Here is a 20,591-nt window from a genome sequence, read left to right on the forward strand (position 1 = left end):
ACATGCATCCTCACACACTCACTAATGCTGCAGAGCTTTGCTTTAGAAAATCACCTGTCTAGTTGGTGACAACTTGAATACAGTAAAAAGAGAAAGCTAACCTAAATATGTTGTTCACTTCTCCTTCATAGAAAAAGAAAGACAGGATTGTACATGACACAGTTTACATTAACAAGAAATGCCGAAGCGTCAAGCATGCTTAATGAACTAAAGATAACAAGTCTGTGACTTTCAATGAATGCAAAGAAGAATACACTCCGACTTCGACAAGGAGACAAATCATAGATATGATGCAACCAATATGAGCTTCTTGAAGCTAATTGAGCCAAAAAAAAAAAACTTTTTGACTCTCAATATTTTGTAAAGCTGCATTCATCATATTAAGGTACTCCCCCAGACTTTTTGAGCATTAACCCCTTAATTTCCAACATTCTAGTCATTTTTTGCATAAATCTTTGCATTTTCTGCACAAGTTTCTAGTGGAAACATCTAAATTCCTGTTTTTTGGGGGTGTACAATTAACTCTGTCCAGGGTTTCGTAACAATGCAAGGATGGCAGCTCTTTGTCTGGAACAGAGCCTTACATATACAGTGACAGGTCTAACTGCTAGCATCACACGGCTAAAGTTACCCAACAGTTATGAACAGGTTTAATGACAGAGTTGAGCCGTTTCGGGGTTATTTCGGTGTCAGATGGTAACCACTGCTGTGGGGCTTCAGCTCACATGTCAAAATATGATAAGTAGGTATGAGATCATGTTGTACTGTGTTCTCGTGCTAACCAGGCAGAAAGAGCGGGAGAAAAGCGGCTCGTGAAGACGGTCCAGCTGTGCTGCGTCGACAGCTGATTGTCTGCGATCAGCTGTTGATGCCACTCTCACTACTCATAATAATAGACTCTGAATTAGTGGCGGCATCACAACTCTTTTTGAAATGTTTACTTGCCCCCAAAAATTTAATTGCAAAGCATTATCTGTAAATATCACAACTTACAAAGAAAATGTATTTATTAGAAAAGCTGCTGTGAAATCAGGCATCTCAAGCTACAACAAAGCCCAAAACAGCCTGAGAAATCCTACAGGGTCTGACAAATGCACTAAATATTGAGAGGCAGGTCCCCCATGCATCCCCGTGGAAATCTACAGCTACTGCTTGATAGCATTTATTAATGATACCAGATTTTACTGAAATGGTATATCTGTATAAACTTTGTCACAACCACAACATTCAAACTGGGGAAAACTCAACTCACATGTATGATTAGTCAACCTGATTGGCCTCTCTCTCTCTCCTCCCTCCTCCTCCTCATCTTCCCCATCCTCCTCCTCATCGTCGTCCTCGTCGCTCTCTCCCAGAGCCATGCTGGGGCCCAGCTGTGGTGGCCGCGGCTGCACAGGTGAGGACGGGTTGTGTTCGTGCTCCTCTTTCTCTCCCCCGTCTTTGGCTCGCTCCTCCCTCTTCTCGGCCTCTCTCTCCAGGGCTTCGATCTCCAGCATCCGCCGCTCCAGCAGCTCTGCCTGCCGCTTCTGCTTCTTCTTCAGCTTCTTCTTCTTGTTCTTGGAGATTTTCCCCACCTGTGACAAAAAGCAGGACAGAAGAAGAAAGAGAGAGAGTCACAGGGGAGGCAAGAAAATTAATGAATGAGGTATTCAAGGCATAAAAAATAGATGTTGATTTGAATTGTGGGTTATGATATGTATGTAATTTCAGCTAACACTTTGACTATATATTGAAAATAAATATTAGTACATCTTAAATAGAGTACATCATCACTGTCCATTGAAAACCATGTATCTCAAAATATTGTGATTTTGCATATTTTGGCTACACTCAGTCAGTGCTTTGACACACACTTCGTTGCTCTGATTGGTTCAAAGTCTATTCAGTTCCTTCCAGAGGTATTTTGGTCTGCTGCCACTGATAACGCTCACTCGGAATCAAAAATGATGCTGAGAATAGTGAGGCTTGAAGTGATTAACTCTTAATAAATAATATCTAAGAATGTCTTTTCTAAACTTAAACTATGATTGTTTCTTATTTTTTCATAAATATCTAATGTTACAAAGACATAGTTGAGATTTGAAATGATGTTTCCAGGGACTTTAAGCTTAAATAAACCACTTTATAAACCCCCAAATTAATTTGAGGATTCATTAAACAGACATAGGAGCAAGAACAAAAAAACTGCTAATAAAACATTCTCAGGATTGTCTACAAATACTGTGGTGCACTCCCTCTGGTTCTGGCTATAACAGAAATGACACCAAACTGTTTACACCAAATTCTATATGTACCTACATTTTTGACCCTGTGCTTGTGCGTGTGTGTTAATGTTTGTGTGTGTGTGCATTCCTCTCATTTCATACTCACATCTGTTGTACTCACCGGTTTGAGCTGGGGGGCTGTGCTAACTGACAGACATAAAGAAAAACAACAACAATCAGAGGCTTTAAAGTTTCACCAACATCAATCCGTCACAACCGAGTTCACATTACGTTCAGTATTTCACCGGCCTGGAAAAGAGATTGTTAGGTTTCTGCACAAGCTCCCTTTATAGACCTGATACATACAGAATCTGTAGGTGATGTGAGAGAATTGCAAAAAATGAAGAAAGAGATCTTTCACACTCCCACAGTCTGATCCGCTTGTCCCAGATCCATAATATTAATGGTTTAATCTTCTCATGCCCGAGAATATAGCTCCTGTATAGAACAATCTGGATAAAAAACCTCAAAAGAGTTACAGCAGAGTGATACTTAATATATATAAAAAATATTCTATAGCTATATGCCCATTTCCAAACATATTTGCAAATTGAATATGATCAATCTTTCACATTTTCAATTAATGTTCACACTTAATGGAGAAAGAGGTTCAGCAAAAAAAAAATCAGAATAATTTATCAGCTAAACAAATACAATAATATATCAAACACCAAAAATATTCCTAAATAAACATGCTCAAACACAAACAATCCAAAGTGTGTTGCCATTTCAGTCCTACATACCTTCAGTCTTTTCTGAAACACATTACAAATGTCAAATGAAACAAGCAGAAATAAAATACATCTTTTTGCCATTAAACACAAGTCTGCGCTTATGTTAATGACCATAAAACATTTATTTATTTTGCCTCTTCGATCACAGACAGACTTTGTCACCAGTGAGCCCTTCTGTTTTGACAGTTGATGGTTTTGTGCCTCACTTTAATTGTGTAGAAATGTAAGCAGCATAATTGGTTACCCTAAGGCTCAAAGAGACTCCATCGGCTGATGCAAGCAATAGACAGCTCATGGGGGGTTCACGGCGAGGACAGGGTTCACATCGAGTTTGTCAAGTCTTTTTTTTTTTCAGTGGAACTTGGTGACAAGAGATGAAAAAAAAGAAAAGCGTCTTTGTGGTACAAAAGGGGGACAAACTGAAGAGGCAAAAAATATATCTCCGTGAAGCCTTTTTTTTTACTGAGCACCTTAATATTAAACATCAACATTTTTTCATTCATTAAACATATCAAACAAAACAGGATTTAACACATTACTGGTAAATTATGATTTATTGCTCTTACTATAGATACCAATAGTTAACTTTTAATTTACCTAGTGAAATAAAAAAATAATTTGGTAGCAAACTTTGGTGGAAAGCTAAATAAATTAAAATCTTAAGAAATAGTCAGATACTTTTATTGGCTTTAGGGATGCATTGATTTATCGGTTGAACATTAGTATTGGACAATGTTTGCCATTGGCCCATCAGCAAATTAAATAACATTTACAGATTGCAGTGACCTGTGTTTTTTCTGTTGTGTCACAACAAATTAGCACAGGCTAAAAGCAGGGCTTACGAATAATGGCGTCCCAGGGACAATAGCAAACATGTTTGGGACAAACAAAGATTTTCCCAGGGGTGCTTTCGGGATGAAAGGACGCTCACTATTGATGCGTAATTGTGAACAACAAATCCGTGTTAAAATCCATGTTGAGGTGAGCTAGTTAATATTAGCTGGTGGCCAGAACACCTCATAATGTAAGTCAATACAAGGTTGTATTGACTTACATTATGATGTGTTCAAATGTAGTCCTGTAAAAGTTTGTTTTTTAGGGAGGAGAAATTTGTTGATGTTTCTACTGCAATATATAAGATAGATATTAGAGAGGGAATTATTATATATTATATATAGCAAAAGCCTTTTGAAGCTGTTCTTTTTTTATTTTTCAAGATACTTATCATTGTGAGGGGTTTTAGAAAATCCCTTCATAATTCATAAATTTGTATAATTAAATTTCAGCTAATCCGAAGGTAGCGTAATGAAGGCTTAACTTCTCAGTTAACTGATTAAGTTAAGAAATATTTGTTTGCACAAAAGGGGCAATAAAAAACAGAAACAACAGCAAAAATAACATCAGAAATAAATCAGTAGTGGCTATTGGCCAAATTGAAATTATAAACAATGGTATCATTTGTGAATTTGAAATCTTGCTGAATATTAGGTAAGAAGATCAAACTCTCTCACTTCTCTACGTTTGAAATTACGCTTCAGCCAGGAACCCGTCCAGCCTCTTCTAATCTAACTCTCGGTGAGACAGTTCCCAAAATGTTGCACTGTTTTCTTTAAAACACACATGGTGTGAGTGTTTGTGTGTCTACCTGCTGATCCGGACGGTGGGGGGGCTCCAGCTTTCTGCCATTCAGTCGCCTCCATGGCCATACGCCTAACAAAGGCGTCATCTACACACATCAGGATGTTCTCGGGCTTGATGTCCGTGTGGATGATTTTACATTTCGTGTGGAGGTAGTCCAGACCCTGCAGGACCTGCAAACACATTCAGATAAACGGACACAGATTTTTTTCCTGAAAAACATGCTCTCACTTCTTATTTAGGCGTTTATAGAGCTCTCCTTCCCTATCTCTCTCCCTTTCATTCCTTCTCTCTTTCTCAGAGCCAATTAGCCATTCTTCTAATGCTCGCTGTTCTCTGAGGGCAGAGCGGAGAGGCTGTTGATGTTTTTGTTTCACTGTTTCTCTCATTTGTTTCTGTCCAGAGGCTTTGAGATTGAAGCGGGGAACAAGTCTCATTTAATTTCTACTCATCTTCAGCTAGGCCTCCGAGAGGCGGGAGGCTGGCAGGGGCTGAAACGACTCAGCAGCTTCACATGCTCATCAGGTGGCTGAGGGGAAAACGCCTGAAAGCACTGCATCTAAGGGCGGCAGTGGTACTGAAGTGTAAAGTGCACAATAGCACACACTGTATTATTAGGCCTAAATAATAGGTGTGGATTTTGCTATCTGAGTGAGTCTCCATCTCTTTATGTATTATATTTTTCCATCCATGAAAAAAGAGAAAAATCTAACCCTCTAACCTCTTTTATAGATAAAAAAAATCCTCTAAGTTTTAGTCCTGTATTAAATATGCATGTTTCATGAAACACAAACCTTACTTTTGTCTAACTTAAAATTGCAACTGCTTCACAGAATAAGAACAATACAGCCAATTACGGAGGTGCAGCTAGTTCACTTATTAGTGCTTTTCATCTAAACAAGTTCTACTGAAAAGTAGCGGTGTCATCTGAACATGGAATCATGTTCTCTTTTCTTTTCTTTTTTTCGCTCAATAATCCATATTTTTATTTTTGACCTTGGCTTCCATTTTTTTCATCACCAGACAAAAGAGCTGAAGCACCCCATTGAACCTTTTCTTCCTCTTGAGTTGGTATAAGAGTTTATTTTATAATGTACTATGTGATGCATCCAAGCCACAAGCTGCAAACAGCTGTTTCTACATGTTTCCCCCAGCTGATTTTCACAGACCATCATTCATAGATTCAAAAGTATTTATCTCTCTGCTAGTCCTACTTTGTTATCCAAATGCTCTGGTTAATAAACTTATATCAACAGATGCTAAATATCGTGATTTATAGTGAGAAACCAATCTATTTGATGTAAAATCACGCTTCAGCACCCCCATGACACTCGATTGGAGTAATTCTCATATGTGTCATAACCACGTTTTCCCGGTACTGCGATGATTCGATTGTGAGAATGGCTACTGAATCAGGCTACTCAGATCGAATCATCAAAAAGTCGACTAAACGGGCTCACCCCAGTTTGTAGAAGTTAAATAACAATCATCTATCACATGAAATGATCTCTTGGGTTGCTTCCTATGTTTTAAGTTTTTATCATGTCTAGACGCCGTTGATAAGCATGTCTTTGTCCAGTGTGGTCAGGAGAGGAACACTGTCGAGAAACAGCCTCTAACATGCTTGACCTGACAAAGACAGTGGTATCACTGAAGTTGAAATTGACAATATACACGCTACTAAACCACATGTTTAAGCTAATTAAAGTTTGGGGGGAAAAAACAACAACAAAACTCTGCCGATGGCAAATACCAACACAGCTCCATCCAGCAGAAACATTTAAAAATATGGCAAAGTGTTTGACCTGTAATGCACTGCCACTCTTATGAAATTTAATGTAATGTTACTGCAGTCGTATTCAAATTGTCAATAGAGTCTACAATATCTGATATTGTTAAAAATAAATACGTTTGTGCGTGTGTGTGTGTGTGTGTCTCTACCTGTCTGATAATGCTCTTGACACATGGCAGCGGCAGACCTTGGTAGTTGGATTTAATAATCCACTTCAGAAGGTGGTGACCTAGCACCTCAAACACCATACACACATCTGAGATGGAGAGTCAAGGACTCACATTATCATATCTCTGTGTCTCACACACACACACACACACACACACACACACACACACACACACACACACACACACACACACACACACACACACACACACACACACACACACACACACACACAGTCTGGGATACGTATGCCATTGACTCCAGAGATCTTGAAGTCATCTATCAGCTGAACCACCATGTCCTTGTTGGGGTCGGTGGGGTCGCTCTCTCTCACCTGGAGGACAAAGAGATGAAGAAAACATGACAGGGAGAAGGAACAGAGGATGAAGCCGGATAGAGAGATAAAGATAGAAACAAAGAATATTTAAGGAAAATGGACAAGAAAACAGGGAAGGACAAGAAAGACAGGTGAAAAAAGAAGGGAAGACAGAGTGATACAATTGAAGGAGAATGAGGAAAGAGATTAAGGAGAGCAGGAGAGGAAGAGCACGAAGGAGACGGATGTGGGAGATAAAGATGCTGAAAAATTGATTCTAAGATGACTGTCCTCTGCAGCCACCATGCAAGATAAATGACCAGTGTATCTTTAGTGTTTCTTGTTAACAGAGAGGCAGAGTGGGGGAGATGAAAGGTGTGAAGAGGGGAGGTACGAAGAACAGGAGGAGGGAAGGAATGAAAAAGGATGACCAAGAGCGGTAAGAAAGAACAGGCAAAACAAAAAAGGAAACAATGGAAAATGAACAGAATAAAATTCACAAACACATAAATGTCAAACTAATCAGATTCTCACACATCGCAGCAGTTTGATCTCATCTAGGGCCGTCTCTGTGTAATGCTGGGCGCTCTTCACCACCTTCATCGCCACAAAGTTCTTCACTCTGTAATGACAAACAGATGCATGCAGTCAGTTTCATACTAATGGGTTTTTAAAGCCAGTAATGCTGATTAATGTGTCCATATTAATATCCTTGACCAGTATTACAAAATGTCCATCACTGTGCCTTTATTACGCATTTGTTCAGCTATCGTTATTTCACACTGCCCACACTGCTATTGGAAATGCAAATGTGACTATGTGGCATTTCATAGCATAGAAATGACATTAACACTAATGGTAGAATGCAATCAAGATTCTCCTCCTGCACACAATGCTTTAATCACCAAATGTTTTTGGCTATAATGGTCATGTCTGAGGTTATCTAGTTTCCTTACATAAAGTCTGTTGCTCAGTCATGTGACCCACAGTACAGATCACCAGTGGATACCACACATATAAAACAGCGTTATCACCTTTGTGAAAAATTCTTTTTTTACAAGACACCTCTTTCTGGATAAAGACATTTAGAGAACTATAAGAGACCATAAATACAAAATATTGTACATTACAATCACCTTTTACAGATATTATTAAGCAAATCTTCCATCTTAAAGGAACAGTTTGCCCTCAAAAAAATTATTTTAGCAATCATATGGCAAACGTAGTTGTGTTTGGGTTACCATGACACATTTCAATAATGCTGCACAGAAATTTTCAGAACATTTTTCGGACCTTTTGTAACCTTTTCTGCTGTATTTGTTCAGCCTCTGTTTATACTGGGCTTGAAGCAAAACAGTAAATTTGCAATGAACACACTGGCTTTAACCTTCAAGGATTCTGACCGTGACTGTACAGTGTGTTAGTAACCTAACTCCAACTGGCTGGTTTATGACCACCATTAGTGTAATTAACACCAGCGATACGAGTAAATGAATCTGTGTGTGTGTGTGTGTGCGCTTGCGTGCCAGGGAAAGGTGACACTGGGATGATGACACCGTCATCCATCCACCCTGGTTGCCACGTGAACATAGAAACAACATAATAGTGTAAATGGATGACTTTGGTGCCAGCGCAGGGTGGTGTTGGTTGCAACCGCTGTTGTGGTGACGTGCCAGCTCATGTCAACAGGTGCATGACTGCAAGAAGAGGCTCTGTGTGCATGTATGTGTATGTGGGAAGGGGTGTGTTGAGGGCTTTTTCTGGGTCATGACTTGTTTGTGGTGTGTGTGTATCTTGTCATTCTACTATACTGTACTATACAGTGTGTATGTGCATGTGAGTGTGTGACTCACTGTATGTCCCAGCATAGCCATACGGTGGAGAAGTGGCCCCACCCCAACTTCCTGATCACATGGTACCTCCCGTTGAACAAATCCCCGATCTTCACCGGATGGTACCCTCCTGAGAGGGATAAAGAGAGAGAGGATGAAGGTTACAGGCGACTGTTAGCTGTAACCAGGCAATGACATGAAATCCATTAGTGAGTAAGAAGTGGAAGGACAGCAGCAAAGAGGGAGGGAAGTCAAACAGACAGAAGATTAGATGGGGGGAGAAGCAGAAGGAGTACAGCTCAAACATTTATAGTGGCAGGTAGCAAGATACAAATTTTCAATTTTAGACTAGGGACAAAAATCAAGAAGCGGTTCCAAATTGTCTGATCAATTGGACTTCAAGCTTTTTAATATATTTGCATACACAACATACTGTAAAATAAAAAATAGGCTCAAAAAAGTATTTCAAAGGTATACTCTGCACAATGTTCCTATAAGTAATATATACAAAAGTAACTCCTCTTAAGTTATCTTTTAAGACCCAGTAGAAGTGTGCGGCAGTGTATTTTTCCGTTGAGAACGTATACCCTGCCTGTATTTTCTTATTCACTTATTTTTTTGTTGTGTACAGGACTTTTCTGGGAAAAGCTCAAAGGTGAGGTGGGACTTCACAAAAAGGAAGGGAACATGTGCCAGACCGTAAGCAGCATGCATCCTAGATGAAGGTACTAAAATCCCGGAAAGCAACACAGAAAAAACGCAAATATAGCAAGGCAACACCAATCGGACAAAGCTTGTTCCAAAACGAGAGTGAATCTGGGCACTAAGTGCAAAAAGTAACCAACAATTCCTGTATAGTATACCTTTAACCATGTATGTGCATTGCAAATGTGGTTAAATATCACATGACTTTATGATTCTAAACTTGAAAGCAGTACCTGTCAGAAGAGACCAGGATCACAATAAAGACTGATAAGAATAAGAATAAGAATAAGAATCATAACAATTTTATTTTGTGAGTGTCATTTTAGGGCTTGTGTAAAAAAAAATGGAAGCACTTAGTAAAAGGTCAATCGTATAATAATTCGGTAATTGTTTGTGAAGCTTCAGCCTGCAGCTGAGTATGTTTACCTCAATGAAACATCAAAATCCTCTTTGTTGTTGCTACAATGACACGACCAGCTGGCAGAGAGAGAAGTCTAGCTTGCCAGGGTTACAATTGTTGTAGGTGTATTTTTTTATTGAATACAAACTTGGTGAATTGGGTGATTTTAAGCAAAATAGCACAGACACACAAGAAGTGCTACTAAAACAGCTAATAATGATATTTATTTACTAGATATGCACTTCTCCTAACAGGGTTGCAAGCTGCATTATAGGGTTTTTAAATCTCTTGAAATGGCCAGGATTAAATAAAATGGCAAACACATTAGGGGCTTTATAAGGAGAATTACTTGTTTTTAACAGAGAACCGATGAAAGGAAGCCAAAAAACATAACAGACTTTATTTTCTCTTTTCTTTTGCTCTTTGATCTTACTGAAGTGAAATTTGACAGTTTGGCCATGCTTCTTCCAAAACAACTTCACAGAAATCAAGAGTTTTCCTCCAAAACGTCATGACGGATTAGAGCTTATTTAAATTGACAGCAGCAAAATAAAACTTAAAACATGCTGCACTACTTTTTTCCTTCAGATGTGAAATGATATGTGATGCTCTACGGTGTTTACGCATCGAGTGTAGCATTTTAAAACCGAGCTGTGTAATGAAAATGAACCTCTTAGCAGACATTTTGGCATCCCGAGCCACTGCAGGACACTAAACTGCCGCTCCTTTCCGGCAACAACCAGACAACCTTGAAACGCTGGTGTCACAACTACCTAGCGTTTCACACCGATGGCTACAACAACGCTGCTGAAAATCCCATCAGGACAGAAGGAGAATTGAGGGACAGAATTACAGACATAAGCAGAGAGAGGACACAGGGCAGACAAAGTTGAGCTCTGTTCGACAGATGTAGAGAGTGGAAGTAATGGGCTGGGACAGATGACTTCAGTATGTGCGGGTCTGTCTGTTTGTGTGACCTTTGCAGTAGTCCGCGGGGTCCTCCTGCTCCTCATCGTCGGAGCCCAGGATCTCCTCCTCCGGCTCTGGGGCCCCGCCGGCTCGGGGGGAGGTGGAGGGGGCGGTGGGGGAGGAGGGGCACTCACCGGGGCTTTCTGCTGGGTCTCAGGCCTGCAAACACACCAGTGGGATGGAAGTTAGGTAACCTATCAGGTAACTTTTTACAGGAAACCCACCTCCCACCCTGAACATCTTTTTTAGTGACTCACAGCGAGTGCAACTGTAGACTTGAGCTTTGAGTGCAGATGACTAATATCTAAATAATAACTTGTTGCTGACTGGCATCATTCAACAGTGATTCATTCAGTATTGAGTTCATGAACGCTTTTATATTTGCTGCTCTGAACACATTGTGTCAGACAGGTCTTTCATGCAGAGGAAAAAAAAGCTCAGGAATTGACGTTTAATGTTTGAAAATGAAGTACAGTTGGCAGGACTATCTACAGTGTTGCATAAAACAGCTAAAAAACAGAGGAGGCAACAACAGAAAGTCACATATTTAATCAAAAGAAAGACCAAGGGGGAGGATGTCACAACACCAGGAACATATTTTGATTGCAATACAATAAAATCGGCTAGCTTCTGGTCAAAAAAGACAGTACAAGAGAGCTAACTGATAGTGGAAGAGCCAACCTACTTGCAGAAAATGCTTAGACAAGTAATTATTAGTTTTAAATAGGTGCAAATTTGTTGTTGCTGTTTTTATTCTGCACGGCAAGTCCCTTCTACATTTTTTGGAAAATAAAATAAAAAATTAATGTCTAAAAAGTGCAATAAAAAATATCTACATTAAGATTGAACTGATTTTCATTAAAGATTGGGTTTAAAAGACAAGATATCTGAATATGAGATATCTATTATAACACAATCAACTGTAGAGACCATATTGCTGAATGATCGCCCAGTCCCAAACATAACTCATACTGTTTGTAACTCACAAGCAGTAAGGTTAAACCAATCAATACCCTACTCACAATTCAGATGTGATTCACCAAAAACCAACTTTATAAGACAAAATTTGCCTTTAAAGGTTCACGGTCAGTCCTCTCAGTTAACGGCCTTGTTCCACTTCCTTTTGCTTGTCTAAAATGGAACTGAGCCCAAGAGAGAGAAAACATAAAATAGGCTGCAGAGCACAGGCTGCCTCTTTCTCCAGGCTTGGCTACTTTTTGAGCATTCATCCAGGGCGACTTACAAAGACTGATCAGGCAGGGGGGTCTGCGTTTTGCTTTAGGATGCTGCCATGGCACACATAGCTATTTGTGGAGGTTTTTGGGAACATGCCTGTAATGTTCCTGGCCGAATCCCACCAAACCTGCCACTATGCTGCTTGTGTATAGGACAGTGTAAAGTATGGTGCTTTTCAGATTTGTTACATTAATACCACCTAATGTGCGACAAAATTTCATGCGTGTAATCTATTCTGGCTGACTGCTCATTACTGTTCCGTGGTCCTTCAGTGCAGGGGTTCTAAATATGAGTATGAGAGTGTTGTAAGGCAACCCATAAAAAATGTCTACGTGATATGTTTCTGCAAACCACACATACATTACAATTGAACTTTTCATAGGCATACGTAGCAAAGCAAGGTCTCCAAAATGATGTATGTATGAGCTGATTATATCTTAGAGGTAAAGGGGTAGGTAAATGCTGTGGCACCTAGGCGAGACGGCAGACTACTGGGAGCAACAAAATACAACGCTGGTTGTTTTTGTGGCGTTTCCAAGTGGAATTTGTGGCACAGAACCTCAGTGTCTTTCACCGACACATGGCAGCGCTTCCCAGCTGCATCTGAGTCACAGAACTCTGTGTTTTTAGTGGCACAGTGCGGAAACTCCCAGCAGCGTCTGAGTCACTGAACCTGGGTGGGTTTTTTTTATGGCACAATGCAGTGAGCACCAAACCTGATTGTGTTTCACTGTCACATGGCAGTGTTTCCCAGTGGCGTCTGTGCCACCAAGCCCGGGTGTTTTTAGATGGCACATTGCAACTTTTTTTTACCAAAACATCGCTGCATTTGAGCCACCAAATATGAGTGTTTGAGCCAAAATAAGATCTTATCACAAACATAACCAAATGTTTTTTTTGTGCCTAAACCTAACGACACCTTCAGCATAGCATTGTTGAGAAACGTTAAGTTTGAACTTACCCGATACAAAATAATGTGCAAATGGAATTTGCAAAAATTTTTGTTTGTTTTTTTTTTGCAAATTAATTGTATATTTTGCCTCTCACGGCCACTGTAAATTAGTCACAAAACTGGGGGGAAAAAAATCACTCTTCAAGTTGTAGACACTCATTTCAAAGGATCATGAGTGAGAGAAGTTGGGAGACCTCGCCTGTGCTGAAACCAAAACTCCACTACTGTATGCTGCACCTGCAGAACCAACATTGTATGTGTACAAAATGCATTCAACAAATGTGATCGCATTAATTGTAATAGAGAACAGACTCCTGTCACACTCCTGAAATAAATGACCTTCTCTCAAACAAAATGGAGATGAGGACATACTGTAGCTCTCACACTCATTAGTACTAGGGAAAAGGCTGACATTTTCGATCAGTCTAACATTTCCTTATCATCATGACTCAATCAAATCCCCAAATTAAGACAACTTGCTGTTACAGTGATATCTCTGTAAGACTTCAATGAGACAACATAAGCCTAACAGAGCTCCAAACACACTTCCTATTCAGTGTCACCACATGGTATCGGCAACATGAGCAAATGCTAAATTAAGACAGAAAGTAAAACACAAACACACAAAGCCGGGGCTTGTGAGCTGTTACAAAATTGCGGTCACAGGCTCAGACACATGATGGAGCCTCTTGGTGCGTTGCCATGGCAACTGCGGGGGGGGGGGTCCAGGACTTAAAGCGTTAACGTGGTGGCAAGGCCAACACACACGCACACACACACACAGTAATGTAGCAGCAAAGGACAGCAGATAACTTGGCATTGAGATTTCATCTCTGTTTTACAACTATCACACACACACACACACACACACACACACACACACGCATGCAGCAGAGTGCTGTGTCCTTGCAGTAGGATGCTGCTGCTTCTTTACCAAAGCAGTCACGTAGGGGTGTCATACATCACGTCTATAAGCTCAGCGCTTTTAAAAGACTCATCTTGCCATTGGCTGTACGAACACTTAGCCTCCCGTAACTTTCTGGACCCGAGCCGAGCAACAAAAACATTAAGATAGCAAAGACGCCACAGCCTGAAAGACAGACAGGCAGAGGAAAGACGGTGGCAGAATAAAGACGAATCGAGTGGGTGAAGAGACAGAGAGCAGGAAGAAAGAGGTTGAGAGAAGCAAGGAAACCGTGTCAGAAAGGTGGGCAGAAAAAAAGGAATAGGAAGTCAGATATAGAAGCATAATCAGATGAAACCAGCAACCCAAGAGACATAAACAGAAAGAGACAGACTGAAAAATATGCAGGCAGAAACAGAGACAGAGAGAGACAGGTAAGAGACACACAGAAAAAGAAGGAGACAGTATACAGAGAGAGACAGACAGACAAACAACAGAGAAAATAGAGAGGCGGAAAGGCAGAGAGAGCAGTCAGATCAAAACGGAGACACAAGCAGACAAGAAACAAACATAGAAAGAGAAGAGGAGAGAGAGACAGGAGGAGAATAAATAACAGCTTGGACACAATCAGGGTGAAAAACATACAAAACAAAGCAAGATTTGACTCGTATGTGGGTGTATGTTTTGTATTATTGATCTGCTCTGAGACACACTGCACATTGTTGCTCCTTAAATTACACTGAAAAACAGGTGGAGGTGGAGAAAGCATTAGTGCTGAGCCAGTGGAAAAACAAACAAGAGGCTGACAACAAGCTCATCTTTTGAAAACACAGCAGTGAACTAAGGTCATTACCTTCAAACATGCAGTGCTGCATTTGTCTAATGAAAAACCATGATTTTTTTTTAGTTGTTGTTGGTGGTGGTGATATGTTTTTTCCTCCTTTATTTTGTATGAAGGTAAGTTTTACATCCTTTTTTAAAAAAAAAAAAACATGCTAATCACCACATGGATCCAGACAGTATCTCACTGATAAAGATTGTGTTCCTGCTCTTCCAACACTTCCCATACTCACTGGATAAAGGACGCTCTGTCATTTATGAAATTAGAAAAAATTAAACACTCTTGACGTGGCTCTGACATTAAATTTTCTAAAATCTGGCTACCTTTCTTAGAGTATGTCAGATCCCTTCAGCTGGATGCTGTCCAAACTACATTTTGCACTTTGGGGCCAAGTCTTGTTTTTTCTCATGTGTGTGTCTCACACATTATGTTTAGTATGTTACTGTCTCTAAATCGTTTTGTATATTTGATGTAGTTCTATGTTTGCTTGGTTATTTTTTTTTCCCTTTGGTTTTTTCTTCTGTCTCCCTTTCTTTTTTATTTATTTATTTATTTTTCTTTTTTGTGTTTATTCATTTATTTTATGGTTATGTTGTTACTGATTTCATTTTTTCTTGTCTTAGTATAATTTGTTCTTTTGCCTATATCTAAAGACCTTCTCTTTGTTAATTATACATACTCACATGAATGTTTTTTTGTATTGTATGTATGCTTCTTATGTTGAAACTTCATAAATAAATCATACATAAAAAAAGATTGTGTTCCCAAACTCTATAAATTTACTTTTTTCACCCAGGCATTGTGCTATAACAATCTGAGCCCCAAGAAGCTGTTAATTTGCTGCCAAAGTCTACAGACATCCTGTTAAACCAGAACTGCACAGCAGGACTGCACAGACAGCATCACAACTGCATCTGTAACACTGTGTCCTCATTTAATAGTCTCTACAACAAATGATTTCTGTGATTTCTTTCAGTACAAAATCTGTTGTGAACTGAACGACTGAAATTAGTACTTAACACTTGTGGCTCAAAAATGCCACTGAGATTCAGCAGTATGCAGGGCCTCATGCTAACCACACTCCCTCCTCTGGTTAAAGGTGTAATAATCAATTTCATCCTCTTATTTGCACTAGTTTTTACACTCGGATAATCAATTTTCCCCTCAACCAAAGAGTGTGCTTCTGCCTCGCCTATGCAGAGAGGTGCTATTCTTAGCCCTCATCATTTTTGTCTTTTTGTTTGTAAAATCTTATTGGTATGATATTTATGATTTGAATGTTATTATAGTTCTGCACTTGAGCAGTGAGAAACACTCTTTACACACACAATTTATTTTTGTAAATGTAGATGATGCACCAAAGTAAGTGTTGACTGTTCACATATGAAAGAGATAAATTTGCGAAATACTGTACTTAGAGAAAGTATGAAAAGTGTGTGTGTGTGTGTGTGTGTGTGGGGGGGGGGGTTCTGCATAAATGTGTTATTTGAAAGCATATTACAGTAGATATAATGTAAATTAAGTTTTTGCTTTTGTATGTGTGATGCTCTAAGACATGTTATCTTTTTTTAACATTTAATAAACAGTGTGGGAGAGAAGTATTAGGCATGGAAATTTGGCTGCACAATTAATTAAAATATTATCAAAATTGCAATATGACCAAGTGCAATCCTAATTACAGAACTGTAATTTTTTGATAGAAGTAAAATATGTCGTAACATACCGATATGTATAAAGCATTGTGGTGCTACAGATGCTCCAGCAAACAAATGACATTTCAGATGTAAGGGAACGTGCTTGTTTGGTAGCCTCAAGAAAAAAAAATCACCTTTTTAAAAAATGTTTCAATGAAAATAAAATGAAAAAAATACATTCCCACTACAATCACAACTTTCCTCACAATTGCAATACCTGTCAAAATAACTGAAATATGTTCTTTTTTGCACATACTGCAACCCTACATGGACATAAAATCTACCAATTAAATAAAAGTGTTGGGCCACAAGTTGATCAGAGAAGCCACAATTATGACTGAAGATAAGACAGGACCCATACAACATTCAAAAGGCAGTCTTGCTACTTGCAAATAAATGTTTGTACTGAACTTCAAATAAAATAAAAACTGAAATCTACTTTGAATGTCTTGTGTTTTTTGAATTGTAATCTCTTATTTTTGAAGTTGCTAAGTGCAATATTGAGCAAAGTCTAAACATTTCTGAGCCTGGTACCTTTTTGTGCAGGTGTGTGCCACAGCACCATAAAGGTTTACAACCATGACTCTATGATGATCACTGTCATTTTCCTTATTGCAGACATACCAGTAACTTGTTCAGCACTGGTAGGACAATATAACCCAGCACTATCTTAAAGGGATAGCGCAGTATTTTTTGAAGTGGGGCTATATGAGATACTTATGTATAGTCTAGACTGTTATTGATTATTTTAAGATAGGCCTTTTTTAAAGTGGCTAAAATACATTTTGCTGTCAATCCCACTCCACGGCAGTGTAACGCAGCCCTTTGGAGTGTGAGTCTGTTTCTGCAAACAGGCAGGGAGCTCGCTGGCTGCCAGCTACTGTATGTAATACACTGACTATAGATAAGCATCTCATACAGCCCCACTTCAGAAATTCCTAACTATCACTTTAAGGCGGGTACAATGGAAGAGCTGTGCTGACTATCGGGATGGCATAAACACTTTAGTATGTTTGTGCATGTGTGTAATCACCTTGCCTCGGGGCAGTGTGGAAGAAAATATGAACCTTTAGGAATTTCCTATGTATAGAGTAAAAGTATTTTTATGACCATTTCAAAGCGTGTGATTCAAAGCTGAGCTTAAAGGCACTGTCCACTCATGCAGTGATGCATGTTTCAGATAGGTCATTAAATGCATATTTTAAAGGACATTTTAATTGGTAAAACGGTATTTCGAAACTGTTATTGCCGTTCCAGCATACATGTGACTGTAGAGCACGGGTTGAGACAGGAGTCTCTCAGCCTACAACCTTGTACCGTTGAAGTAAATGACTGCAGAATGTGTTGCACATCCTTCAACATCTTGTTATGTGTGTGGACATGCCCAGGCTGCTTCTTACACCCTAACCCAAGTGTTTGTACAGATCTGAACACAACACCCATACAGTACTGCCCATTTTCAGTGTCAGCCTTTCCACTCTCACACCCCGCAATGGCATCTGTAGCCCCAGCGTTACATTTACATCAGCCCAGCACATTTTTCTGGATCAAGCTTGCTTTATGTGATAATATGCACTCAAAAAAACTCTAAAGAAGACATTTCACACATAGAATAGCTCATATACAGTACAGTGTGATAAGGTCTGACTTAGGTTTGTCTTGTTGCTAATCTGTGAAGGTCAGTGTCAGAGCTCCATCACTCACTCCTGAAAACCAGCTCTGTCATCTCCAGAAGTTTATTATGACTGCAGTGGAAATGCTACGTTGTGCTGAGGAATGTGGAGAATATTGAAAGAGAAAAGAGATGTTAAATGATGTCATTTGACAGAATCCACAGGAGGGAAAATGAAATGGAGACACTACTGAAGATGGGATTCTTCACCTATTGTAAAGCAGTTTTTTTCTACCAGTGAATTCCTCATCACACCACAGTGTCTGAACAGTGCTGTAAATTGCTGACTTGACAGGGCAGCGCTGAAAATATCAATAGTGTAGAGGTAAAACAACTTCTAGATTTACCCTCAAAACAAGCATTAATTTTGATATAAATACAGCTCTGTGTCCGCATACACAAGAATCCACTGTCATTAGGACAATGAAAGTTAATTTAGATGAGTAGTGGTAGTAGCTCTGGTTATTGAGCTCTGGTTGATGGACAGCATCATCACAAGAGCTTGGGCCAATACATCAGCTGATATTAGCATAGAGCAGATATATCATATCGGTAGCCTGGGAACCAAGCGAATCTGTGAGCTCGTGCCTTATTTGCTCTGGCAGTTTCCGTTAGTCCCCTGCACATGTAAGCATAAGGTATTTCTAGCCGACCTAGCCCTGGTTTGGGCCAATAACAACCTTTGTCTAGGGGCCTAGAAGTATGGCAAAAATAAAACGCTCGTTCAAAGACACATTAACGCTACACCATCACAGCTTATCTCTGCACGCTGTATGTAGTCTGTTTGTATTTGTCTGTTGCTAGGCACTATGTATCAATGCTCTGATTGGCTGTAGGTCTATCCAGTTGTGTCCACACTTAATTTGCTCCACAGACATTGATAACACTCCTTGGGAATCAAAAATGAACTGAAACGTTCCAACATAACTCGCATTTGGGATTTGGTTTGGCGACACCAGGCTATTATACCGGTACATATGTCCGTGATTTAGAAAGTGTCTAGATTACACAGTTTGTCCACCAAAGAGCGCTAACAAATCCATTGATTACGTTTTAAAATGCCCCACTTTGTATATATCTTGGTCGCAATTCAATTTTTAAAAAACTCTAAATGATTAATATCAAGATTGTTGGTTTATGCAATGTGTTTATGTTACAATAATTAAATTGGCTGATATACTGTAATGAGATTTTATAACTCCCAGCTATCGATTAGTCTAAATTGTTTTGGCTATAATAATCCCTCACTCCCTAAAGAACACAAATAGCCTTAGTATGTATTTACAGATTAATAAGAGTTTATTCATGTTAATGTTAGCAAATCCAAAAAAGAACAAAACAACAATGACTGCATGTCTGAATGTTTTCTGACTTTCGTGGCTCTCATCCCCAAGCCTATTTTGTTTGATTTTATTTTTATTGGGTAAATAATTTGCTAAAACATCTGGACTGTGGAGTTTTTGTCATTGCTATTATTCAGTCAGGAGTAAATAGTGTTTAAAGCACTAATTTTAACCATAATTTGGTTATTTACTGCAGCAGGATGGTGTAGGTGGACTCTAAGTAAACCACACTGTCCATGTTCATTGCACAGAAGAAATGTGTCAGCGGGTGCAATCATGTGGCTGGCTGATTTTTTTAATGCATGATTTACATTAAAGGGATCTGCAAAACTTTCCCAGTATTTTTGAAAAGGAATTGAACAGTATCTGTGTCAAAATGCTATTATTTCAAAAATGATAAGTCGGTAAAGACAGAATACAACCAGTCTCTTCTGGTTTGTGAGTTTGTGATTTTTTCTGCCTCCTTCCTTCTGTTGAGTATTCCAGTCAATACATTTGTTGTTGTTATTTGATATTTGTTTGTTGTTTGTTATCGTTTATTCCTGGTGTTTGCTCCATTTAATGAGACATATCTACCAACAATGAAAGAAAAAAGAAAAGCATCAGATTTTTTCTTTTTGAAAATATCAGAGAACGGTAACACATTACTATAAGTGCTTATTTTAACCTTTGCTTTCAACATTGTATTGCTCTTGCTATAGCCAGGCCAATATACACGCAGTTGTGCAATTAATAATTACAAAAATGCATTACTCCTATAAGCATACTCTTATGAAAATTCTATCAGTGACTAAAATGCTATTTGAACCCATTGTTTGAGTGCATGTTTTCTTTGTAATTTGCTATTTTTTTTGTTCCCTGAATTTCATAGACTAATATTAATATAATTAATATAATATTAATTGCAGCTGTCTATATTCCCCCCTGCCTTGTTTTTAATTGGAACTCATCCGTAATTTCATCCGCATGCCCCCAGAGACCTGACATCAGTGATGTTTCCTGCTGTTACTGACAAAGAAAACCACGAGCGTTGCTAATACATCTCCGACCGCTGAGAAGCCGTATAGAACAGTGGACCGCTCGAGTTCAATCTTGATGACTCATCCTTAAACATCTCTCGTTATCACCAAG

At 39.1% G+C, this 20,591-nt stretch overlaps 1 protein-coding gene across 1 annotated transcript in view; it reads right to left on the reverse strand.

Annotated features, from left to right (window-relative positions):
* srpk2 (SRSF protein kinase 2) overlaps positions 1–20,591 on the reverse strand; it is a 78,242-nt gene that overhangs the window by 15,298 nt on the left and 42,353 nt on the right. The window contains 9 exon segments of the mRNA XM_088080340.1: positions 1,253–1,574; positions 2,371–2,411; positions 4,644–4,809; positions 6,578–6,684; positions 6,843–6,930; positions 7,447–7,534; positions 8,766–8,874; positions 10,827–10,898; positions 10,901–10,977. Of these exon segments, the coding sequence (XP_087936466.1) occupies positions 1,253–1,574; positions 2,371–2,411; positions 4,644–4,809; positions 6,578–6,684; positions 6,843–6,930; positions 7,447–7,534; positions 8,766–8,874; positions 10,827–10,898; positions 10,901–10,977 (1,070 nt within the window).

This window comes from Plectropomus leopardus, chromosome 7 (genome assembly GCF_026936395.1).
Source record: "Plectropomus leopardus strain MGB_pleo_1.0 chromosome 7, ASM2693639v1, whole genome shotgun sequence".
Lineage (NCBI taxonomy): Eukaryota > Metazoa > Chordata > Actinopteri > Perciformes > Serranidae > Plectropomus > Plectropomus leopardus.